This window comes from Oncorhynchus mykiss, chromosome 6 (genome assembly GCF_013265735.2).
Source record: "Oncorhynchus mykiss isolate Arlee chromosome 6, USDA_OmykA_1.1, whole genome shotgun sequence".
Classification (NCBI taxonomy): domain Eukaryota; kingdom Metazoa; phylum Chordata; class Actinopteri; order Salmoniformes; family Salmonidae; genus Oncorhynchus; species Oncorhynchus mykiss.
This window is the reverse complement of record NC_048570.1, coordinates 68,407,380-68,433,138: the sequence shown is the minus strand read 5'-3', so window position 1 is coordinate 68,433,138 and position 25,759 is coordinate 68,407,380. Positions and strand designations below refer to the sequence as shown.

The 25,759-nt window shown below is 40.0% G+C and overlaps 1 protein-coding gene across 6 annotated transcripts; it reads right to left on the bottom strand.

Moving 5' to 3' along the window:
* Nucleotides 1-59: 59 nt before the first annotated feature.
* Nucleotides 60-23,922, bottom strand: LOC110526420 (meiosis-specific nuclear structural protein 1). Of its 6 annotated transcripts, none has more exons than XM_021607385.2 (29): nucleotides 23,594-23,922; nucleotides 22,856-23,031; nucleotides 22,429-22,643; nucleotides 21,964-22,063; nucleotides 21,499-21,747; nucleotides 21,287-21,352; nucleotides 21,071-21,180; nucleotides 19,243-19,442; nucleotides 17,724-17,881; nucleotides 17,437-17,537; nucleotides 17,100-17,246; nucleotides 14,525-14,659; nucleotides 14,110-14,336; nucleotides 13,278-13,418; nucleotides 12,561-12,623; nucleotides 12,247-12,365; nucleotides 12,076-12,109; nucleotides 11,232-11,274; nucleotides 11,091-11,137; nucleotides 10,905-10,977; nucleotides 2,949-3,173; nucleotides 2,706-2,833; nucleotides 2,125-2,227; nucleotides 1,788-2,017; nucleotides 1,470-1,686; nucleotides 1,224-1,331; nucleotides 881-1,138; nucleotides 583-708; nucleotides 60-484 (listed from the first exon to the last, which is right to left on the bottom strand). In XM_021607385.2, the coding sequence occupies exons 2-29, from the start codon at nucleotides 23,022-23,024 to the stop codon at nucleotides 374-376; spliced, it is 3,903 nt and encodes a 1,300-aa protein (XP_021463060.2). In that variant the 5' UTR covers nucleotides 23,025-23,031; nucleotides 23,594-23,922; the 3' UTR covers nucleotides 60-373. The 6 variants fall into 6 exon arrangements, with proteins under 6 accessions (XP_021463060.2, XP_021463063.2, XP_036836711.1 ...); XM_021607388.2 differs by having other exon boundaries at nucleotides 21,499-21,744; XM_036980816.1 differs by having other exon boundaries at nucleotides 21,499-21,708.
* Between the last annotated feature and the right edge of the window lie 1,837 nt (nucleotides 23,923-25,759).

The window sequence follows — 25,759 nt, the reverse complement described above, 5'->3', positions numbered from 1 at the left end:
GGTTAGCAACAGCATTGATTATGTGTCCTTTTATACAGAATATATTTGTAATGCAGTTGTATTTTAAAAGTTTAGCATTTTATTACAATAATGGGTTAAATCATTTTAAACTGTAGTTGCATTATCACCTAATAAAGGAAATGGTGTAGTTTTTGTTGATTACCAAGTGACTTCAACTGAAAATTGCTGCACCTCCATGATAGGATTTAAGGTGTGGTGATATGCAGCTAGTGGGATACAAATGAGTCTTTGCAACTTAATACATTTTAGAGTACACCATCGCCATAAGAAATCCACCATTTGATACACACAAAAAACACACTAGACAGCATCTACCCAATAATGCCATCTAGTGGTGTAGTATAGAAAGTGGTTATTCATCATCTCCCCAGCCCTCTTCATCAAAGATGTCAGCCTGTCGCTTTTGGAAATTGCTTCTGAAGTCCTCATCAAAGTGTTCAAGGTCATCTTCCCGGAATATGCCCTTAACATTTGAAAATAACAGTCAGTTGCAAAAGTGGGATATTCCTGGAGCAACACTTGCAGTTGAACTAAAAACTAAGACAACCTCCTCTCCCTTACCTTAGGTAGATAGCCCAGAAGTTTTGTGGCATGGAGTTTGAGAAGGCTTTGCCTTTCCTCCTCAATTATCTGTCGACGCAGTGTCTCCCTCTCCTGTTCCATTGCTCTTTCTTCAGCCTCACGTTCCTTGGGAAGAGAGATCAAACTTACATTCAACAAATGTTCCTTAAGGTACCTACAGACTACCTCTGAGGCAGAATAAAAACAGTGTTAAACAGAAAAGCTTCAGTTACAATAGCACCACTTTGATGTTGGTAAAGAGTGCATAAGTGTTCATGATAAGAGCAATATACTGTACCTTGTCAGCCAGGTACTGCTGTCTCCTGTCCTCCAGCAGTTTCTCCACAGCCCTCTTGTGCTCAAGCTGCTTCATGCGACGTTTCTGGGCATTCATCTGCTCTATGCGGTCGTCCTCAGCAAACTTGGCCATCATCATCTGCCTGAAGGCCTCCTCCTCCACCTTCTCAGCCTGCCTCCGCATTTCCTTGAAGGCTATTTGCTCTTGGCAGGTCTGCTGCAACTCCAGCCTCTGTCTGATTCTCTTCTCCATATCTTCCTGTTAACCCATTTAAAAAGGGTTGAACCCTCTAAAGGCAGTTTGGAAATTTAGGAAATTATAAAATGTGGAAATGCTTGCTTACGATTTGTTTCTGCCTTGCAGCCTCGGCTTGCTCCTCCAGACAAAGCTCTTCACGAACACGCTCCATCTCGTCACGCTGCTGCCTCTCCATTTCAATCTTCTCAGTGAGCTAGAAGAAAGACATTCCTCAATAGCCATAAATAATGTATTAATAATTTCTCACTTTGTCCACAGAAAAAAGACGAACATATTCTTAACTATGAATATAGCCAAAAGTTTCGCAAATTGTGACTTTTCTCCCTCTTACCATCTGGTGAAGATGTTCTTTTGCCTGCTCTCGTTCTCTGACTTTCTCCATTCTGCTCTTTTCCTTATGCTGCTGGTAACTGGCAAATTCCAGGATGCGTCTGTTCTCAGCCTCCATCTTCTCCCGCTCCATCAGTCTCCACTCAGTCTGCTGGCTCTTGAACTCCTCTATGTACCTTTGAGTGGCTGTTATCTTTTCCAGTCTTAACTGCCTCTCCCTGCAAATAAGAAAGGTCATTTGATTTCATTATATACTGATTACTTGATCGAGCAGGAAACTTAACCAAATTGTGAAAACAGACTGCCACTGCCCACTCACATTTGATCCTCCTCATAGATCTTCCTGACGATTTCGTCAACCATGAGTTTCTCCTTGAGGAACTCCTCATAAGCCTCCTGTCTCTTGTGCTCTTTCTCCTCCAGCTGCTGTTCCAGCTCCTGCTGGTACTGCACCACCTCCTCGTAGCGCTTATGTTCTTGCTTCTCCTGCTCCATAGAGGCCCGCTCATGCTCGCTCTTCATCTTACGAGCAATATCAGCCTCCTGACGCTAATGTCAGAGAAAAATATGGATTCACAAAAAGCACAACCAACAAGTGTTTTGGTTCAAGTCTCAAATATCTCTTCTACCCTGGGAAAGGACATTTATGAACTTACCACTGTCTCATATCTCATAGACTCCTTTTCAGCAATCTGTGCGGCCCTCTCCCGGTTTAGGTATGCAGACTTGAGCTGCCCCTCCAACTCACGGAGTTCAACACTAAAATTAAAAAGGAAACATTAACAGCAACATAAAACATCCATCCTGCAACAACTATGGACAGATTATTGTTGATACACTAACCCTAGGATTTTTATTAAAGCCTGAAAGGCACTTTCCCATCGGGCAAGTCAAGAGTATTTTTGGGTTGACCGAAGATTATGATCACTTGCCTGAAAATGTAAATGAGCTATTTACATGCAGCAGTTCCATATATTGCCTGCCTTTCCTCTACACATAGAGGAGGAATCATAAAGATCAATACAGAAATTTGTGGTATTTTGGTTATCAGTAAAAAAATAAATCTCAGAGCAGGCTCAACTTGCCCAACTGCCATAAATGGATTGTCTTTCAGCTTTAGGCTACTGGAATTCGTTGCAGTTGCCCAATGGTGCAACTGCTCAGTTCACTTGACCCAGGCAATAGGAGGGCAACCCTTAATGTCAATCTCTGCCAAGCCCCTCATGTTGGGACTTACCTGTTCTCTTTTATATATTGCCTCATTTTTTCATCTCTAAGCTTTTCATAGCTGATGCGGGCCAGTTCTTGTGCCATTCTCTCCTCTTGTTGCAGTTGCTTTTCCTTGTATATTCTCACCTCCTCTGCCTGTAAGAGTCAGATGAAGCAAGCAATTACTTTTAGGGCCAGTTTCCCTGACACAGATGAAGCCTTGTTGTCGTTTAAGCAGGTGCTTTTCATGAATACTGTGTGAAAGCGTTACCTTGATGAGAGCATCCTCAATTTGGCTTTCGTGCAGCTCGTCTTGCACCTTGCGTAGGTATCGCTTCTTTTCAAGTCTCTCCTCACTCATTAGATTGGCTTGCATTTGTCTGTCCTTAGTGATGCGTTTTGTCTGGTCTTCTCGTTGCTCCTCCTGCCGTCGAAATTCCGAGATCACCCTCTGCTGCTGACTGTGCTTCATGTTGCGCCACTGGCTCATTGAAGCCTTGAGGAAAGACCGCATTAGTTCATTTTGGTCAATGTATCAAGCAAATATTATTTTTTTGTAAAACCTTTATTTAACTAGGCAAGTCAGTTAAGAACAACTTCTTATTTTCAATGACGGCCTAGGAACAATGGGTTAACTGCCTTGTTCAGGGGCAGAACGACAAATTTGTACCGTGTCAGTTTGGAGATTCAAACTTGCAACCTTTCGGTTACTAGTCCAACGCTCTAACCACTAGGCTGCGCTGCCGCCAGTGGTTATAATAAAAGATAAATAAACTTGAGTACCACTCAAGCTAGCTAGCTAGCCAGCCTGGCTTACTTAGCACTAACAGCTAGGTCAGGGGTTTTCAAAGTGGGGTCTGTGGACCAGATCAAAATATTATTATTACAATTTATCCTTTTTTTTAATGAATATTGCTAGCGCCAACATAATTAACCAATTTTATACAAGGAATCTGTGTAGGTTTAGAGGGTGCAATACAATGTACTATCATGAATCGCTATTGATGCTCTTAATAACCTCTACGGGATCGGTGTCCCTATACCGGGACTGTTGAGCGAACAAGTGCTAATGTGTTTAGCATGACGGTGTAAGTTACAGCAAACTTCCCAGGACATAGACATGTCTTATATGTGCAGAACACTTAAATTCATGTTAATTTAACTGCACTGTCCAATTTACAGTAGCTATATTACAGTGAAAAAATACCATGCTATTGTTTGAGGAGTGCACAACAACAGCTTTTATCACAGCAACTGGTTTGATACATTCACCTCTGTGGTAAATAATGTAGTTACATTCAGTAATCTTGCTCTGATTTGTCATCCCAAGGGTCCCAGAGATAAAATCTAGCATAGTTTTGTTTGATAAAATCAATGTTAATATTCAAATGTAGGAACTGGTTTGACAATTTGAAGTTTAAACCCCTGCTGTCTCAACACCCACCCTGCAATCTAGATGTGTGAAAGTTAGTGTATAAGCTAATGATCCATCATGTATGACATTCCTGGGAGTGTGTAAACTTACAAAAATTATATGGTAATACAAAATGTATGTTCTCTATAGTTATGTACTTCAAAATGTATCAATTGACCAATTCGGCAGACTTGATACAAAATACTGTGTAGTATTGCAATGCTCCACTGGATCAATCGGAAACTATGCATACACTGCTGCCACGTGGTGGCCAAAATCTAAATTCCATCAAAGATGATGGGGGGGAAAAAAAGAAAAAAAACATGCATTATCTTTTACCAGATCTAATGTGTTGTATTCTCCTACATTAATTTCAAATTTCCACAAACTTCAAAGTATTTCCTTTCAAATGGTATTAGTAATATACATATCCTTGCTTCATGTCCTGAGCTACATGCAGTTAGATTTGGGTATGTCATTTTTGGCGAAAATTGAAGGGGAAAAAGGGTCAAATCCTTGAGAGGTTCCAGATGCACATGTGCCTGGGAGGCACAGGGATATAGTATCCACAGTGCTCCATCAATGATCAATTTGTTCAACTGGATTCTTCTTGTATTCCTCAAATGTTGTTTTGAACATAATGCACTGTAATTTAAAACGGTGAAATATTATCTCTGCCCCAAGGCAAAATGTGTAGAATTGCAGGACATGTACTTAAACGGCAACATTTTATCTGATGCCAAGAGAGCCTTAAATGTTATTTCCCGGTGACCGAGACTTGGTTAGTCCGGCCGTGCACTGCAGTAATAGTACAACTGCTTGTATCCTATCTTTTTTTTTTATCGCACTTTAAGTAGGAGTTGTGTTCTGGTATTCTGATGGGTCTATAACACATTTGGTCCCCGACGCAAACAAGTTTGAAGTTCAGGAGCCTCAGCTAGCTAGGTAAATTAACTAAAAGTTGGTTGGTTCTCAGCTAGCTGACGTTAGCTAACGACGTTAACCATCTAATAGCTAGATAATTTTCATGGAAAACACAATAAAACAATCTACAGCCAAGTAATTTACCATCATTGCGTGGAGCTGTTGCAAGCCTCTCGTTGATTTGTATGTTTTACCAGGCAGAAATGTAATAATCTTCTTCATCTACCACTTTGCTCCATTTGTTTTGCTTCCAGTCGTCTTGGTAACATCGCGCCTTTTGTGCCTAACAATAAACTCGAATGTAATTGGTTAAAAAGTCCGTTTGGTCCTCCCGTCTTCCCTAAGGTAACGTTACAGGTACTGCGCAGAATCAGTTAAGTTATTGACACAATTGTTCACAAACGTCAGACAACATCACCCACACACAAGTCCCAATTCTCACCCATGCTGACATCCCCAAAATAAATACAATATAGTTTGTACAATGGATATCTATGTATTTTGTAGTTTAATTTTAAAAAGATGGACATTAATAATAGGATTACGCCGGTCCTGTTAAAAACTGGACAAATTATTTTAGAAAAGTATTCAATTGGCAGGTCCTTAAGGATGGGCCTGATATGGCTTGATTTCAGATTACTGGTATATAACAAGTTAGAATTTACCCTTCGGTATATAATACATAATTTACCCTTCTGATCGATGCGAAAACTGAGAAAACTGAGGATAGATCAGCAACATTGTAGTTACTCTACAATACTAACCTAACTGACAGTGTGAAAAGAAACATGCATCCTATTTTGCAACAAGGCACTAAAATAATACTGCAAAACATGTGGTAAAGCAATTAACACTGTATTCAGGACGAAAGTTATGTTTGGGGCAAATCTAGTACAACACATTACTGAGTACCACTCTCCATATTTTCAAGAATTGCTTGTAATCGTTAAACTCCCTTGTCCTTTTCAGGATAAAAAAATTAACACAATGGAGCTAAGCACAGGCAAAATCTTAGAGGAAACCCTGCTTCAGTCTGCTTTCCACCAGACACTAGGAGATGCATTCACCTTTCAGCAGGACAATAATATTAAACACAAAGCCAAATTTACACTGGGGTTGCTTACCAAGAGAGTGAATGTTCCTGAGTGGCTGAGTTAACAGTTCTGACTTGAATCTACTTGAAAATCTATGGCAAGACCTGAAATTGGTTGTCTAGCATTGATTAACAACCAATTTGACAGAGCTGGAAGAATTTTGAAAATAAATGGGCAACTGTTGCACAATCCAGGTGTGGTAAAGCTTAGAGACTCAGCTGTAATCGCTGCCAAATGTGCTTCTACAAAGTATTGACTCAGGGGGGTGAATTAGATATTTCTGTATTCCATTTAACACATTACAAAAAAAATCTAAAAACATGTTTTCACTTTGTCATTATGGGGTATTGTGTGAGATTATTTATTTAATCCATTTTGAATTCAGGGTGTAAAATAAACAAATTAGGAATACGTCAAGGGGTATACTTTCTGAAGGTATATCTCCTTGAAGCCTGAAAAATGATGGGGCCGTGATATCACTTAATTTCAGGTGATCCAAAGGCAATTTTTTTTTCATTTTGATCCTTTTCACAATGATGCAGGGACCATAATAAACAAACTCTCAGAAGCATGTCATTTTCTTTTCATCTTGCCTTTACAGCAGGGTTATTCAACTCTTACTCTGTCCAGAGCCTGCTGGTTCTGTTCTACCTGATAATTAATTGCATCAGTCCCTGATTAGAGGAGAACAATGAAAAAATGCAGTGGAACTGGCTTCGACATCCAGATTTGACTTTGAAGGTTTTACAGGATTTGCATATGCATTGTAGTCAAAAGGGCAACAATCTTTGAGTTTCACTTTTCAAAGTCTCATTGAAACTGTCAAACACTGTCAGCCATAGTTGACATTGACAGCCATTCTATGAAGCGTGTTCCCATTGAGCATCATTAGCTGACATTTGGAACACTTGCAAACAAATACAGATAGAAATGACTGGGGGGTGGGGCCTATGCATACGTGAGGTGTTTTCACTTCACAAGATGGCAATGCTCCTCAAAGTGCCCTGACATTTGACAGAAGTGTGCCTCCCTCGGAGACCTCATCTGTAAATCTTCAAAACGACTTAGCTTGAGGTGACAACTGAGTATTGTATTTAGGCCTACTGTGCCCCGCCAGTAAAGGAGATACTGAAATAATATGACAGAATTTAGTCTCTGATCTCATTGTTTTATTTCTTATTTGTTTAAATTTCTCTCAAGAAAGCGATAAAGATCCCATAAAGGATAAATCTAGGTTTTGGTTTACTACTACTGTAGTGGTGTACCCTTTCTGCACTGCCATGTCCTCTTAATACTGGTACAGTACAAACCATTGATTACAAGACAATCAGGCAAATCTTCTGAATTGATGTTCCACACAGGATATAAACATAAGACATTATTACTGCCCTGTTCTTGTCTATTTAAAAGTATGCAAAAAAACAGTCTGCTTGGGCAAATTCCGTATGTATTATCAGCACATGCTGACCAAAAGCAACACCTTTGCTGTCACCTGTCAAATAAATTCAATCCATCTCTAGCTTGTTTACGCATCAATTTATGTCACCCTTCTCCCTCAAGCTTTTTGTATCCACAACCTCCCCATCAGCTGAAAATGCACCAAACTAACTAGCTGGCACAATGATCATTCATAGCAAAGGTGAAGACTTTTCAGTGCAAAGTCAACACTTATGTCAGTGTTAAACCTATCAAGATGCTTGTAATCTATGACAACTATTTGTGAGGTAACTGGGGAATCAATGCATTTAATTACTTTTCATGTAAACTGGGCAGTGATGAGCCTACACACAGTTGATCACCTCTCAACCATAATGAACATGGACAGTCAGTTCTTAATCAAGTCTCAGTAGCAGATTCCATAATGTATTACCAAAGTTTATTTACATGTTAGCACGACTGCAATGGAAACACTGAGGGGATTAGATTACCTGGCTCAGTTGCCCACGGTGGGAGGAATTTGCATGGGTGAAAAGTGATTGCATTCTTTTTCAAGCCAGGTGCCCCGCTCTGGCTGATGGCAAAATTGTCTCAAAACAAAAATGACGTAGGTTAAGCACGTGGAGTACTGAGTAGGATACTGGTTTCAAGTGAAATAGGTGACTGCTTTTGATCAAAACACTATCTGCCTTCCCAATGCAAAGTAGTTTGAAAATCCAAACATTTTATGGAAGTGTTTCTGGATGATGCTGCCAGTTGACAACATGACCGAGCGGCGTGGACTACTGTTCGATTTGAGAAGTGCGCTCCTCCCCCCCTCACTGCTTTTGCCTGTGACGGGCCATAGACCGGTGTACCACGGTTCATTTGAATCAAACTCCCTCAAATGATTCAAATCCATTGGATTGCTCTCAAACTACAGACAATCAAAGGGAAAGTGATGGATTATAAAACTCCCTTTTTCCGGACACTGTCTTTCAAAGATAATTTTTAAAAATCCAAATAACTTCACAGATCTTCATTGTAAAGGGTTTAAACACTGTTTCCCATGCTTGTTCAATGAACCATAAACAATTAATGAACATGCACCTTTGGAACGGTTGTTAAGAAACAGCTTACAGACGGTAGGCAATTAAGGTCACAGTTATGAAAATTTAGGATAATAAAGAGGCCTTTCTACCGACTCTGAAAAACACCGAAAGATGCCCAGGGTCCCTGCTCATCTGCATGAACGTGACTTAGGCATGCTGCAAGGAGGCATGAAGACTGAGGGCTGTGGCCAGGGCAAAAAATTGCAATGTCTGTACTGTGAGACACCGAAGAAAGGGAGACAGGACGGACAGCTAACCGTCCTCACAGTGGCAGACCACGTGTACCAACACCTGCATAGGATCGGTACAACCGAACATCACACCTGCGGGACAGGTACAGGATGGAAACTGCCCGAGTTACACCAGGAGCGCACAATCCCTCCCTCAGTGCTCAGACAGGCCGCAATAGGCTGGACTGAGGGCTTGTAGGCCTGTTGTAAGGCAGGTCCTCACCAGACATCACCAGCAACAACGTCACCTATGGGCACAAACCCACCGTTGACGGACCAGACAGGACTGGCAAAAAGTGCACTCCACTGACGAGTCGCGGTTGTCTCACCAGGGGATTCGCGTTTATCGTTGAAGGAATGAGCGTTACACTGAGTCCTGTACTCTTGAGTGGGATCAATTTGGATGTGGAGGGTCTGTCATGGTCTGGGGTGGTGTGTCACAGCATATCAGACTGAGCTTGTCATTGCAGGCAATCTCAATGCTGTGTATTACATGTGATACCCTTCCTGCAGGCTCATCCTGACATGACCCTCCAGCATGACAATGCCACCAGCCATATTGCTCGTTCCCTGTGTGATTTCCTGCAAGTCAGGAATGTCAGTGTTCTGCCATTGCCAGCGAAGAGCCAAGATCTCAATCCCATTGCGTACGTCTGGGACCTGTTGGATCGGAGGGTGAGGGCTAGGGCCATTCCCCCAAGAAATGTCTGGGAACTTGCAGGTGCCTCAGTGGAAGAATGTAACAGCTCACAGCAAGAACTGGCAAATCTGGTGCAGTCCATGAGGAGGAGATGCACTGCAGTACTTAATGCAGCTGGTGGCCACACCAGATACTGACTTACTTTTGAACCCCCTCCCTTTGTTCAGGGACACATTCAATTTCTGCTAGTCACATGTCTGTGGAACTTGTTCAGTTTATGTCTCAGTTGTTGAATCTTATGCGTATACAAATATTTACACGTTAAGTTTGCTGAAAATAAACGCAGTTGACAGTGAGGACGTCTTTTTTTGCTGCGTTTAGTATATTAAAAATACATGAAATGAAAATGAAATGTCAATGGAAGTAGAGGTATCCAAAATAAACACAAAAGGCCTATATCTACTAGTGGAAGGATAGTCAAGAAGATATTTCCAGGATTTTTCACACTTGAGTACAAGTTCATAGATCAAGGAAAGCATAAACATTCAGATTTTGTATATTTCGACACACTACAGAAAGTCAAATTATTCACATTGTGTACCATTTTCACTTTCATTGAAAGCTTACAACCAAATTGAAAGTTTGACAGAAGTAAAATCTTGCACAGCTGTTAGAAAAAAATGATACATGTTTTTCCAAATGTCAAATCTAATAAACACATAGCACATCTCAGCTTATCTCCATCTGGTCAAGGACAGTAAACTAAGAAAATGGGGAAGAGAAATACATTTCAATAGTATGCAGTCTTAAAAATACATCCGGTCCACTTTTCTCTACTCCGAGGCTGCTGATTCCTTCAGTGTTTCAGGACTGCAGAGAATGTCTTTGTTCTCTGCCCTGACTTCAGCTGGACTTTGAGAGGACAAGGAGTTGTCCTTTGATTCCACGATATTGTTCACCTCTTGGTCTACATTTAAGGGGATGGACTCCAGGGAAGCGCTGACCTTCTTACTGTCGTCAAAGATCACAGATTCCGGTTTGCTTAATGACTCATGCAAACACGCCACGTCCACCTCTAACTCACAGGCCAAAGAACTAGAGGGGGACTTGGTAGCTGACTGCAAAGCCCACTCCTCCCTCAGCTCCTCCTCAACTGAGCTTTCCATGAGTGTTTCACTTACCATGGGCCCTGACTGCAAAGACTGGTCTTCCTCGACTGAACTTTCCATGGGTGTTTCTAGCTCTGTAGCCTGTGTGACTCCCTGGATCTGATATACTGTAGAGATCTGTGGAAGCCCTTGCACTTCTGCCACTCCTAGCTGGTTAACTGCTGCATCATTGTTGTCTAGTAGAATAACATCACCAATTCCTGACTCTTGGGTCTGAACATATATTACCTCTGGCCCATCCCCTCTTTCAGCAGCTGGGGTGATACACAAGACATTGGAGGTCTCCTCCAATCTGGGAATGCTGTGAATGAAAAGGGGGGGTGGATGACACGTACCAAATCAATCTAATTGACTCCATCCAAGATGGTAAAAATATTTGTAGGTTCTATTTTGAGTGGACCATCCCTTAATTACCTGTGCAATTGTTCAAAAGCGCCACTCACTGTGGCAGTTTCAGCGTTCTATGTGACAAAAAAACAAACAGGTGCTGGGTTGAGGAAACGGTTCAAAATCAAACATATGTGTTTCTCAGGTACAATCCAGCTAGAGTAGTACCTGGATATCAGGGAACATCAGAGCAGACATCCCTTGCTTATTTCTGAAACAGAACAAAAGATAAAATCACGACACATATCCATTAAACGTAGAGCCCTGTTAATAAAACAATTAATACAACTACTTTGGAGATAGCATATGGAATAGGGTAATGAAAACTTAAAATTCATTTTCAGAGCATAATTAAGGCAGGCTTATCAGCACAGAATTAGTATCCAAATAGTTACTATTTTGTCAAATAAAGATATTATAATCATGAAGCAAAAGGACCAACATCCTTGTCCAGACAATCATTCTTCAAACAGAACAGGAATTTAGCATAAATATCAATTAGCATTGAATTGTGCATATTAAATTCTCAGGAGGAACAACATATTTATGAAATGATTACATTTGAACTTGATCTCATGTGTATTGTTAGTGCATTTGGCTCCTCAAAGGAATACAACAAATTAAGACTAGGATATTCTTGCAAAAGAGATTTTACAATGACCTTTCATTTCAGCAACTTCCCAATGACAAAATTACCTTACTTTAGGCACCCATTAATTAAGCAATGTTCTCTGGTATTAATTAAGGCCAAAGCTCCCATTTGCATTTGTGAAGGTCTAAAAAAAAAAAAAAAATCTGCTTAATATGCATCCCAATTAGCTTAACGTAAAAAGTATATGGTAAAGATTTCTCAAAATAATGGATGCTTCCAAACAAACTCGTAGGTCAGGGAGTTGGAAGTCTCACAAGTACTTGATCAAATTCTCAGATTCTCATTACAACGCTATGAGGGATGTTACTTTTATTTTAGGATGTTCTCGTTATCTTCTGCATTGGGAGAGTAGCTACTCACCCTCTAATGCCGTCATCTACAGTACAACCTTCTCCTGCAAGACAAGAAAAACGTGACATGGTTATTATTATTATTATTATTATTATTATTATTATTATTATTATTATTATTATTATTATTATATGAACAAAATGTGACGCCTGGTTGTGAAGAATGTGATAAACGTTATACCTTTCTCTAGAATGACCTTACAGACGTGGTGTGGTCTGTCAATCAAATGCTTGCTCATGAGGTCAGTTCCATGCGCATCCGCCAGGAAGTCACAGTTCAGACAGACAAGGGTTAAATTCCTGCAAGACAGTAGGTAAAATGTGATTCATAATGAACCGAATATAATACACTTGCATGGTGCTTAATTATGGTAATGTTTGGGGAAAATGCAACACTACTTATTAAATACATCATTATCAAAAACTAGAGTGCAGAACAATGGCAACATTTGGGAATTGATTTGAGACCAGATTTGTTTAGTTAGGAACACGTACCTTAGGACAACTGGGATTTTCCTCATTTTCCGGAATCTCTCTTTTGAGATTGCACTATGGAACCTGACAAATATATATTTGTATATATTTAATATGAACAATAAGACATCCTCCCTGAGCCGACTAGGTGAAAAATCTGCACTTAACCCTACTTCCTCCTGTAAGTCGCTCTGGATAAGAGCGTCTGCTAAATGACTCAAATGTAAAAATGGGCATATACACTGTTCACAAAACATTAAGAACACCTACTCTTTCCATGACAGACTGACCAGGTAAAAGCTATGATCCCTTATTGATGTCACTTGTTAAATCCACTTCAAATCATTGTAGATTAAGGTGAGGAGACAGGTTTAAAAGGGATTTTTAAGCTTTGAGACAACTGAGACATGGATTGTGTATGTGTGTCATTCAGAGGGTGAATGGGCAAGACAAAATATTTTAAGTGCCTTTGAACAGGGTATGGTAGTATGTGCCAGGCGCAACAGTTTGTCAAGAACTGCACGCTGCCGGGTTTTTCACGCTCAGTTTCCCGTGTGTATCAAGAATGGTCCACCACCCAAAGGACATCCAGCCAACTTGACACAACTGTGGGAAGTATTGGAGTCAACATGGGCCAGCATCCCTGTGGAACGTTTGACACCTTGTAGGGGTGTTCCTAAAGTTTTGTACACTCAGTGTATAAATGTGTTATGAATCTGATACTCAAGGAGCTTTTACCTTATCATATGGTTTCCAAATGAAGTTTTGCAACTTGTCCGATACTTGCATGCACCACAAATTGCAACCATGGGATAGTGACTATAGAAGTCATAAATCTCAGAGTAGCACTCAATGCAGGTGTGTCTTCTTTCGCCAATACTAAAAAAGGTAGAGAACTCATTTGGGCATCATTAATTCATTTATATTTAAAGTACTATTACCTTCAGTAACACATTCTGAGATGCATTATTAAACATACAAGTTACTTGATTGGTGTAATATATTGATAACCAGGGCTCTGAAGTGTGACCATTTTGGTCGCAAATGCTCTTAAATATTTTGCTGTGCGACCTGAAATATTTTGGCAGCACAGTGCGACTATGAAAACAATCTCCCAGAGTATAATTGTTGTAATGATTAGGCGTCGCTGTACCGTTGTTTGAGTGACCAAGACATAAAAGCGAGCACAGATTTGTTACTGTCATGGTTAGGAGCTAATGCAGCACCACTACTGTGAAAACATATTGTTTCTATATAGCACAAACTGGTAAAAAGATCAACCCTATTACCTGAGCAATGTTCTATTGTGAAGTGGTTATATATTTATAAACCACTACACAAGCTGCTCCAAAACCACTCGCAGGCATTTGTTTACCTGTTGTTCAGTCGTGTAACCTCATTAGCTCCTAACTTTTTTGAGAGCACCAGTTCTACCTATGACACATTTGAATTTAAAGCCCTGTTCATAACCAACCATGAAAATAATCAGCCCTGACCATTGTTTAGATCCTGTAACAGAAAATGTGTAGTTTGTGAGGAAAAAAACAAGTTGACTGAGTGATGGACCAACCTGAGACTCTGCAACACATGGTTGTTCTTCTGCTGCTTAAGGAGCTTCTTGCTCACTGTGGCCTTGCCTTTACCCCCACTGCTGCCCTGTGTGGTAGATGAACTACTCTGAGCTTTTACTTTGGCTACCTTCATGCCTGAGACCTCTGGTATGACACTGACACTGGATTTTTCAGCAGCATGGGTGGAACTGGGAGATGGCCCGGTCAGAGAGGCCCGGATAGTCACCTGAAATATGTATTAAAAAACAGATCAAATTAAGATTCTCTGAATTCATGCCATGATTTAAACGCTTGTAATATAAATTGCTTTTAAATAAGGGCTTATTGCGGTTGCCATTGATTTTATCTATATTGTAGATAATTGGTACAGAGGTATTGAGATGTTTTGCTAGGCTAAATAAGAACAGTCAAAACCTTGGTTCCAGGAGGAAGGCCCTCCAGAGCTTTGGGTTTTTGGAAAGTCTTATGGTGCTGAGTCTTGTGATCCACTCTCTCCTTGTAGGTGAGGAAATTCAGCCTGCATTTCCCGCAACGATTAATTCCTTTTTTCTGGCAAATTGACAAAACAAGTACAACAGAAAAACATGAGACTGCATATAGGTACGGTTGAAGTCGGAAGTTTACATACACTAATGGAGTCATTAAAACTCATTTTTCAACCACTCCACAAATTTCCTCTTAACAAACTAGAATTTTGGCAAGTCAGTTAGGACATCTACTTTGTGCATGACACAAGTCATTTTTCCAACAATTGTTTACAGACAGATTTTTTCACTGTATCACAATTCCAGTGGGTCAGAAGTTTACATACACTAAGTTGACTGTGCCTTTAAACAGCTTGGAAAATTCCAGAAAATTATGTAATGGCTTTAGAAGCTTCTGATAGGCTAATTGACATCATTTGAGTCAATTGGAGGTGTACCTGTGGATGTATTTCAAGGCCTACCTTCAAACGCAGTGCCTCTTTGCTTGACATCATGGGAAAATCAAAAGAAATCAGCCAAGACCTCAGAAAAAAAATGTAAACCTCCACAAGTCTGGTTTATCCTTGGGAGCAATTTCCAAACGCCTGAAGGTACCACGTTCATCTGTACAAACAATATTACGCAAGTATAAACACCATGGGACCAAGCAGCCGTCATACCGCTCAGGAAGGAGATGCGTTCTGTCTCCTAGAGATGAACATACTTTGGTGTGAAAAGTGCAAATCAATCCCAGAACAACAGCAAAGGACCTTGTGAAGATGCTGGAGAAAACTGGTACAAAAGTATCTATATCCACAGTAAAACGAGTCCTATATCGACATAACCTGAAAGGCCGCTCAGCAAGGAAGAAGCCACTGCTCCAAAACCACCATAATAAAGCCAGACTACGGTTTGCAACTGCACATGGGGACAAATATGGTACTTTTTGGAGAAATGTCCTCTGGTCTGATGGAAGAAAAATGGAACTGTTTGGCCATAATGACCATCTCTATGTTTGCAAGCCGAAGAACACCATCCCAACCGTAAAGCACGGGGGTGGCAGCATCATGTTGTGGGGGTGCTTTGCTGCAGGAGGGACTGGTGCACTTCACAAAATAGATGGCATCATGAGGCAGGACAATTATGTGGATATATTGAAGCAACATCTCAAGACATCAGTCAGGAAGTTAAAGCTTGGTCACAAATGGGCGGCAGGTAGCCTAGTGGTTAGAGCGTTGGACTAGTAACCGGAAGGTTGCAAGATCGAATCCCCGAGCTGACAAGGTAAAAATCTGTAATTCTGCCCCTGAACAAGGCAGTTAATCCACTGTTCCTAGGCAGTCATTGAAAATAAGAATTTATTCTTAACTGACTTAATTAAATAAAGCTAACATTAAAAATGAGATTAAAAATCTTCCCAATGGACAATGACCCCAAGCATACTTCCAAAGTTAAGCAAAATGGCTTAACGACAACAAAGACACGGTATTGGAGTGGCCATCACAAAGACCTGACCTCAATCCCATAGAAAATTTGTGGGCAGAAATTAAAAATAATGTGTGAGCAAGGAGGCCTACAAACCTGACTCAGTTACTGTCACGAAGGGCCGAAATTCACCCAACTTATTGTGGGAAGCTTGTGGAAAGCTACCCGAAATGTTTGACCCAAATTAAACAAATTAAAGTCAATGCTACCAAATACGAATTGAGTGCATGTAAACTTCTGACCCACTGGGAATGTGATGAAAGAAATAAAAGCCTAAATAAATAATTCTCTACTATTATTCTGACATTTCACATTCTTAAAATAAAAGTGGTGAGCCTAACTGACCTAAGACAGGAAATTTTTACTAGGATTGAAATGTCAGGAATCTTGACAACCTGAGTTTAAATGTATTTGGCTACGGTGTGTGTAAACTTCCGACTTCAACTGTAGATAATAGTTTCAGCTATCCATAGTAAAGGGTAAGATTTCAGGACAATGTGTCAATTCTGTGTTTTGTTGGTTGGCACAGCTAACAGGGTCATTGAATCCTTTTTGATTCTTACAGCATTGGCTAGCTTGGTATTAGACTAACGTTTCTGTTGGCTTTGTTCTATGGCTACATACAGTGATTTGTGGAGTTGATCTGGTTTGTTTTTTGTCAGAGAGTGCCCATTAGGCAGGTGAAAGGAAGCAGACATAGCTGTAAGACAGTTATGTATTACATCAAGGTGTTCAGCAGACAAACAAATCAATCCAACCTCAGAATGAAAGCCAATAGGGCAACTCACAAGCGTGTTCAATAAAAAACATTTTTTTTAAACCAGCCAGCTTTAAAACTCAAACTCTGAGAGAAAACTGTTTGCAGCATTCACTGCTTTATTAAGAGGCTGAAACATCAGGAAACTGACAGGAAATTGCATGTGCCAGGTCAGTCAGAACATGAGCCCCATCAATCAAAAATGACCCAATCAACATATTTATTGATCATGAATTGTTGCACATATTTATCAATAGAAAAGTATCCAATATAAGCCTCTTACCTGATGCTTCATATAGTGCTGCATGTAGACATGACCACTTTTAAGAACTTTAAGGCAGAACGGACAAAGGAGATCCTTTGTGTTTTCATGCACCGTACGGAAGTGTGTGTCCACATCGGTAAAGAATGAAGACCGGTAGTTGCACACCTGGAAGGAGACAATTGAAGCATTAGTGTGAATAATAAATGGTTCTGGAGGATTGCAAGTCAAACCCCTTCAATAATTTTAATTAAATGTTTCAATTCCTGATTGTAATGCCAGGGCATCTCTACTATCAACTATTAATAACTTTTCTTTGTGAACAAACTACTATAAAAACATGATTGATAAAATGTACCTGGCAGACATAGGGCATCTCGCCAGGCTTGTGGTTGTCCTTCATGTGTTCCAGGAGCACTTGCTCAGACTCGAAGGCTAATTCACATATCTTGCAATTGGCTACAAAAACAACAAGAATTATTTACTAAAATGGGCCCAACTTGTTATAGACAGGTTGATTATAGTTATATAAATAAAGCTATGTACAATAATGTATGATTGCTTGAGACAGTGTTCAATACTTTAAGGTGAAATGTATGGTTTCATTGATGTTTCATGTTGGTTGCTATTGACTGGTATGCCTACTTGAAGATTCGACCATGCTGTGGGCACTCTCAACGTGGCACTGCAGCTGGAATGGGGTTGAGTACTGCCGGTAGCAGTGTTGGCAGGTAGTGTGGCTTTCCCAGCTCTCACTGTTCTGCTTCTCCAGCTCCAGATGGTGCTTCATGTGGTTCATGAACCTACAAGAGTCACCACAAAGTTCAAGATAAGACATCAGTAGCAATGTAGCGTCAGAAACCACAAATGCCAAAGCAACGAAGTGTCAGCTTTGCCGTTTATCTTTTAAAAATTGCATTGTAAAATGTCATTTTTAAACAAGCTATTAAAAACGAGAAAAATGTGTAACTATCCAATCCACCAGAGCAAATTTAAAAAATGTTGTGAAAATATGGTAAAAAGCTCATTCGCTTTTTAGTCAAACGTTTCTTTAAATAGTTATTTATGCATGTATGCATATATTTAATTAACTACCCTACTTCAACTTTAACCCACATTTAGAAAACGAAAAATTAACTTAATGTATTGAGCCAAATTACAGCGAAGCCATATTCAATAACACTTCAACAGATCGTGGCCTATGTGCAACACCAAACCTGCACGTCAGATTTAAAAAATAAATTAGCAACCACTGTGCACCTCACTTCCTAAGCATGCATAATTGCCATTATAATACTGCCAATTACGCACAGCTTTTTGTTTTGCTTAATGATGTGGTGTTCCACGGCTGCCCCCGAGCCACACGACCTCTACATGTAACCGCTGCACTGACAAGGCAGGCAAGGCCCATTTTTCAGCCAGCAGTCGTACCTCAGCTCCCCTAATAGGGATTTTTATGCAGACAAACTATGACCTCTGCTGCCAGACTGGGTTCAGTACAAATGCGTCTGCCCATTAAAAGGAGCTTACAGAGGCTTTTCTTGCAACGTCCTGAAGCAAAGTTATTTAATCAAAGGAGCAGTTCTTACACCATCCAAACTAGCAGCCATTATTCATCTCTGGCCCCAAGTGGGAATATGAGTTGATATGTCATCCATCTGGGGGAGAAAACTGTGATGAGGGCTGAAACACGTTGAATCTCCTCTCTTCACATTGAAGTTAATCACTCTTCATGGGCAGAGGGCTCATTTAACACTTGTTCATGAACACCATTTCCATGCACCAAAACAGCACAGTAGACACTTGGGGTGACGTATTGACGAAAGGCCAGTTGATGTATCCATTCATTACCAATAACAGTGAGCCATTCATGTAAATATAGAAGATATGTCCACTGATCTGCTTATTGGTGGCAGTAATTGTGTAATGTGTTTGCATTATGTAAACATGTGAAATGCCAAATGTATTGTTTTCATTATGCCACTGGACAAATAGGATATAGAGGAGTTCTTTAGATTAGAACATGACCTGTCTAAACAAACACATTTTGTGCAGTTGACACGACACCTTTTTTTCGTCACAAATAATCGTATTTTTCAGGAATACTGTGGATTCTTGAAAACAAAAGCAGAGCTACACAGCAAGCAACGCCTGCTGTAGTTACCTGACGTTGTTCTTGAGTACTTTCAAACAGCTCTGGCACTTATAGGTAAATGGGGTCTTATGCTGCTGCGATTTTGGTTTGTCTCCCTCAAATCTACCATAGTAGAAGTCTGTGACAAGCATGATGCGCTTGCTTGCAAAAAGGTAAGTAGACTTTGGGGTTGAGGGGAAGACACACTCCAACAGGTGAGGACAACATTTCTGAAATTAAAGTAAATGTAAAATAGGTGAACAAATTACAATCTGCAGAGTTGATATTGTAGTTCTTAAAGTGCCTCTAAGTCTCTGGTTCATGCACTAATAGCAAGGCTCGACATTAACGCTTGTCCTCTTGTTCGGGACAAGTAAAAAATACATATTTTGACAAGAACATAGATTTGTTCCAAATGGACAAGTAAAAAAATTCACAAAAATCAAACAATTACAACGATCAGAATTGGATGTGAGAAGCAAACACTGAAATAATATTCAAATCTATTTTTCATGTACATAAATAAAAAAGCCTGCGCATCAAATTGTAATTGATATGCATATTAGCTACAGCCAGCCTCATGTCCAGACCGATGCTGACATGAGGGAGACAGCAGAAAATGTAGGCACACTTTAATGAGAATTTTAATTACATAAATATAGGCTAAACGGCAGCCATGTTTGACAAATAATGAAGGATAATTAACATTACCGTCTGAAGGCTTGATTCTGACGACATACTCAAAGCACATCGTTCAGATCAAATGGTCACAAGACCAGAGTGTGAAAGACAGTACATGATGCGCACTGCACATCACCCACCTTGAATCTGAGCAGAGGCAGCCAACATTTTCAAACTATTTCATAATAAACTTAAACTGTTTAAAACCTGGAAGTTTCATGTCGAGGTTTTAAACAATTAAGCAGGTCTTAACTTTTTTCAAAGTAGTCGAGACTAGGCAAAATATGGCCACAGAAATATTGAAACCAGAATTTCTCATGTTCTATTGGTTTTCAAATCAACAAAATTTAATTTTCCAACAGCCAAAGGCATAATACTAGTCATGAGTAAAGCATGCCAGTTTATACATCTTTAGATCTCCCCTCTTCATTGCTAACAGATATTTTAAACTCTGTCATATGAAACCGCTCGCACATGTGTGGAGCGCTTTTGAGAAAGGTGCTTTCCCACTAATTGCATGTTGGAACATTTATGCGTAGCCTAAGGCCATGTGCACATTGTTGAGTTTATAATAAGAAATAAAATTATCAACATTTTAAGCAAAACGGTCTGGTCTGTTGCATCAGCCTCATTGCTTTTATATATATTTTTTTTTTTTTTAAAGTATGTCATCCCAGAACTGTCCCAGAGTCTTTTGAACTGTGTACATGTTTTATCGTCCCAGGGACGCCCTTTAATATATAAAGACATAAAAGTATTTGGTTGTAATTGTAATGTTGTAATATTTTATAGGCTACCAAGGGTGGCAAACTATTCTCAAGGAGAGCTTTAAAAGGGGCAGGGTTGTATTTTGAGACACAAATTAATATGCAAAGATGCCAATAGGCAGACTGTAGCCTAGCAACATTTATCAGATTTTTTTTAATGGTAAAAAAATTAAATAAATAAAAAAGTTATTCATTTTACTTTGAAAAGTGGTTCCTTGAATCATATAATGATGTAAAAATGGTGTTAGCCTTTTTTTTGGAACAAGTAAACATAAGATCTGTCCTTGTCCGAAATACAAGTGGCTGAAAAAGTTAATGTCAAGCCCTGAATAGCAACATTATAGAATATTTATGTAAAACAATTGACACAGCTAAAGGCATGCATTTTAGAATGACTGAAGTAAACTCACCACCATGTGGTCTTTCATGACAGCTTGTTGGTAGAAATCAAATTTACACTTTGGACATTTTTTACAAAAACGTGCACCATTTTCTAATATCTCCTGGGTGTGGGGAGACCCTGCAAAAACAAAAAAATGAAATTTCAGTTGTAAAAATAAAAAAGTAACAGTGTTAATGAATCTAGCTAATAACAGAGCATGCAACTGATGTAAGGAAACCCCTACCTATGCCCTGCTTTGCTTTTTTAGCTGTGCTGTTTTGGTCTTGAGGTAAACCTCGTTTGCCATAGTCTGTTTAAGGGAAGAAAATAGATTCATACTTTCATACATACAAGTCACATGCAATCTTCAGATCATGAGGTCACACACAGTTTTCCTGACCACTTGACCTGGCCAGGAATATCTCTGGGTCAAACAAGTAAGATATTTTGGCTTACCCCAGCTGTTGCCTTTGGCTTGAATAACTGGGGACACAATCTGGAGGTTGGTAGAATTTGAGCGGTTGGGCTGGGAAGACAATGCAGCGGGGCCCTGCACATTGGACAAGGTCACTACGTTGTTGTGGATCATGTGCACTTGAGGCCTGTGGATAACCCCAGGTAAAAGCTTCCCTGGAGTCACCTGCTGCAGAATGTGCTGCTGGCCTGCTGCTGGAGTCATCTGCTGCAGAATGTGCTGCTGGCCTGCTGACAAAAACCCACAAACATTACAAATATGAAACACTGCAAAAAGCAGTATGTGTGTGCTGTGGCTGTATAGGGAATATAATTTTACTTGAGCATAGATTCACTAAATTAATTTCAAATTATTAGTCTGCTCTGAAATACAAAAATGTGTGTTATGTTTTGGTTTGTTGCTTGCCTGCCTGCAATCAAGTTAAGATGTAATATTTATATTTTTACCTGGAACCACAGTGAAAGATGTCCCAGGGGGATACTGCTTCCCAAGGGAAGCAAGGAAAGCTGAGTTGGCCGATAACTGTGGTGTGGTCATAATGTAACCCTAAGACAAAAGGCAAACAGTTTTTATAAAAACATTGCACCAACACCACTACCGCCAAAAGTTACATCTCTATAACTAAACAGGTGCCCAGTCAAAGCTCTTCTCTGTCCCAGCACCACAATCGTGAAAAAACCCGCATTTGGATTTTCCTACTGACACTGACTTTGCTGATAACTACGTTATTGAGGGAACATGTACTTGCAATTGTGATATGAGTATGTCTCACCTAGCTATTTTAGGATTAATACAGTAATTGTACGTTTCTCTGGATAAGAGTCTCTGCTAAATGACTCAAATTGAATGTGTGTTCTTTGTAATGTATAGCAAAGTGGAATAAGGGATATCTAAAGCAAAACACAATATACCTGGTTGTTGATAATGATGGGCTGTGGTGGCACTGCTGTTAAGGGTCGAGATGCATTGTTCAACCCTTTCCCAGGAATTATGATGTTGTGAGGAACTGGACCCCGAGTGAGATGAGCTTGGGGGGAGTTGTGTGTCATTATCATCCTAGGGGCTCTTGGTCTTCCAACTCCACCACTTTGAACTGGGGTGGTCTTCACATTTCTTTGGTTGTTTGCTTCAAAGACAGGTCAGATAATTAACCACTCTTGTTTATCTATCAATGCAATAAAATCTATATTGATAATCATATTTACCAACTTTGTAGAGAAACTAAGGGGAAAGGATCCAATGGAAGGATATTGTGTATGCAAACTATCCAAACTAGAGAAAACAGACAGTGTGAGAGACCTAACATTAACTGAGCCATACCAAGAGAAGAACACATACTTGGTCTGGTGTTAATAATGGTGCCCTTTGAAGTACTAAGCTCCCCAACAAATATAGGTTCATCGTCGTCGTCATCATGTTTACCGTCGCCCAACAAATTAACTTCGGGTGTCTGTCTCTGCCATGGCTCCAGCTCCTCTTCCTCACATTCCATAAAAAGCTCGGACATTGCGAAGCTGAAAAAATGGATGAGAGTTACGTTAATGTTCGCTAGAAACAAACAGTTAACTAGCTAGCTAGTCAAACGAAGTTAGCCATGGTTTCTTCAGCTAGCTGTGGGCTAACGTTAGCTAACATGTTTTGCGTACCTAACTAACTAACGTTAGTAGGAAAAGCTAGGAAATTGTAAACGTTTATTCCCCATAGCCGTGCGCCCGCGAGACTAGTTAGTTAATGGATATTTTGCTTATTTCCCGTCGAAAAACCATAGCTAGCTACATAAAAGGCTGGAAATACAATGCAGAACACCACATAGTTAACTAGATAAACTAACGTTATCTACCAAAACGTCCAGTTGCCATCTATTTTAGTTCACTACAGTAGCTAGCTAACTCTGCTAGCCAGCCATTATTAGCTAGTGTGGGCAACCAATCATGGCGTCTGGCGCGACAACAAAACATCGATCTCTTTGTTCCAACTTCATTTTATCTGATGCAGTAGTACTAAGAGATGTTTAAATGCTATTCAACAATACCAGCATTGTACGTATACCAGTGGCCAAGTACAGAATCCACTTACCTTTTAATCTAACGTTTAACTGAGTGGTTAGTCCTTAGTACAAAATGAGAAATACCTTCAATGGAGCGCCTGTGAATATTGTGGTGGCTGATGGGAAATGTGGGGTTTGCTGAAAGGAAGGTTACCACTGCCTCAAAATTAGCTGTATCGTTAAAATCTATGAAAACAACAATTAGTTAGAGTTAACAGTTTGGTTTAACATCACATTTTAAGAAGATAAATTATAGAAATAGGCAGGGTTTATGACTTTGTGGAAGTGGCAACTGTTGACAAACATAGGAAGAGGCGAAGCATTAGTGTTTACTCCGCCCAAAATCTTCTTCTATGGTATAATGGCGGTGTGCAAACAGACACCGCCCAAAGTCTGTCCACGTTTTAAGCAGATCAGCTTAATTCTTCTTCTTGAAATGTGTATTGGCGGATCACAACCAACTGAAATGTGCATACACCGCCACCTACTGTACTGGAGTGTGAGGCCATCTATTTCTTTTATCTAGCCCTGTGTTTCCCCCTACCAACTAACTCTACACCCATTAAACCCTCACCACTATTCCACTACTTGTTTTTGGTCAGTTGTGAACTTGGTCGTCAACTCCCTAACAAAGCCTGTGAAAGCACTGTAGCACTTAGTCCCGACATTCCTATGCTGTCCCTTTGACAACATAGTCACATACAAACTATAGGTCCCCTGTCTGTCACAAATATTGAATTAAATTCCATTTGAACTTACTCTACCTGTTGTCCACTGATTTTGTCCTTTTGTGGGTAGAAATCGAAGACAAAATATTCTCAGGAAAGTATTATTAAACCAGCTTCAAAACTTGTGTCTCTGTGTTAGCTATCATGGTTTGCTTTCTCATCACCTAAAGCACCCGCACAAGACAGAAGAACGTGCACACAATGCATGCGTAGTAACCAAAGTCTTGCAAGTGTTTACATATATAGTTTTGCGCATGTGCCAGGTAATAGAAATGTCAATGGTAGTACCAGAGTTTGGAAAAGTTTGTTTAATGATTCTTTTCTGTGGATGTTTTTACTCAAATTACAACACACAAAAGGACCAACCGCACAGACAACCGATAGAGGAAGTTTAAATGAAATCGTATTAGAAATGGTTTATCTTTTCTCAAATAGAGCTATCTTCTGTATACCACCCCTACCTTGTCACAACACAAGTGATTGACTCAAACACATTCAGAAGAAAGAAATTCCACAAATTAACTTTAACAAGGCACACCTGTTAATTGAAATATATTCCAGGTGACTACGCTGGTTGAGAGAATGCCAAGAGTGAGCAAAGCTGTCATCAAGGCAAAAGATGACTATTTTGAAGAATCTAAAATATATTTTGATTTGTTAAACACTTTTTTGGTTACTACATGATTCCCATATGTGTTATTTCATAGTTTTAATGTATTCACTATTATTCTACAATGTAGAAAATAGTACAAATAAAGAAAAACCCTGGGATATGCTTAACACCCCGGCCGTCCTACAATCTAAGGTAGATGCCCTCAATCTCACCAAAACTATCATGGACCCTACCAGGTAAAACACCAAATCCGTTAACACGGGCACCCTCATAGATATCATTCTGACCAACCTGTCCTCTAAATACACCTCTACTGTCTGTCTTCAACCAGGATCTCAGCGACCACTGCCTCATTGCCTGCGTCCGTAATGGTCCCCTCATCACTGTCAAACGCTCTCTAAAACACTTTAGCGAGCAGGCCTTTCTAATCGATCAGGCCCGGGTATCCTGGAAGGATATTGACCTCATTCTGTCAGTAGAGGATGCCTGGTTATTCTTTAAAAGTGCTTTCCTCGCCATCTTAAATAAGCAGGCCCCATTAAAAAAATGTAGAACCAGGAACAGATATAGCCCTTGGTTCACTCCAGACCTGACCTTGACCAGCACAAAAACATCCTGTGGCGTTCTGCATTAACATCGAACAGCCCCCGCGATATGCAACTTTTCAGGGAAGTTAGGAACCAATATACACAAGCAGTTAGGAAAGCAAAGGCTAGATTTTTCAAACAGAAATTTGCATTCTGTAGTACAAACTCCAAAAAGTTCTGGGACACTGTAAAGTTCATGGAGAATAAGAGCACCTCCTCCCAGCTGCCCACTGCACTGAGGCTAGGAAACACTGTCACCACCGATAA

Bases quoted from the DNA above. Each gene is read 5' to 3' on its own strand.
- LOC110526420 (XM_021607385.2), bottom strand. From the start codon at position 23,024: ATGTCCGAGCTTTTTATGGAATGTGAGGAAGAGGAGCTGGAGCCATGG. The intron at 21,748-21,963 runs GTAAAAATATAA...GGTTTTTGTCAG, and splicing joins ATCTTTCACTGTGGTTCCAG to CAGGCCAGCAGCACATTCTG. The intron at 21,181-21,286 runs GTAGGGGTTTCC...TTGTTTTTGCAG, and splicing joins AAAAGCAAAGCAGGGCATAG to GGTCTCCCCACACCCAGGAG.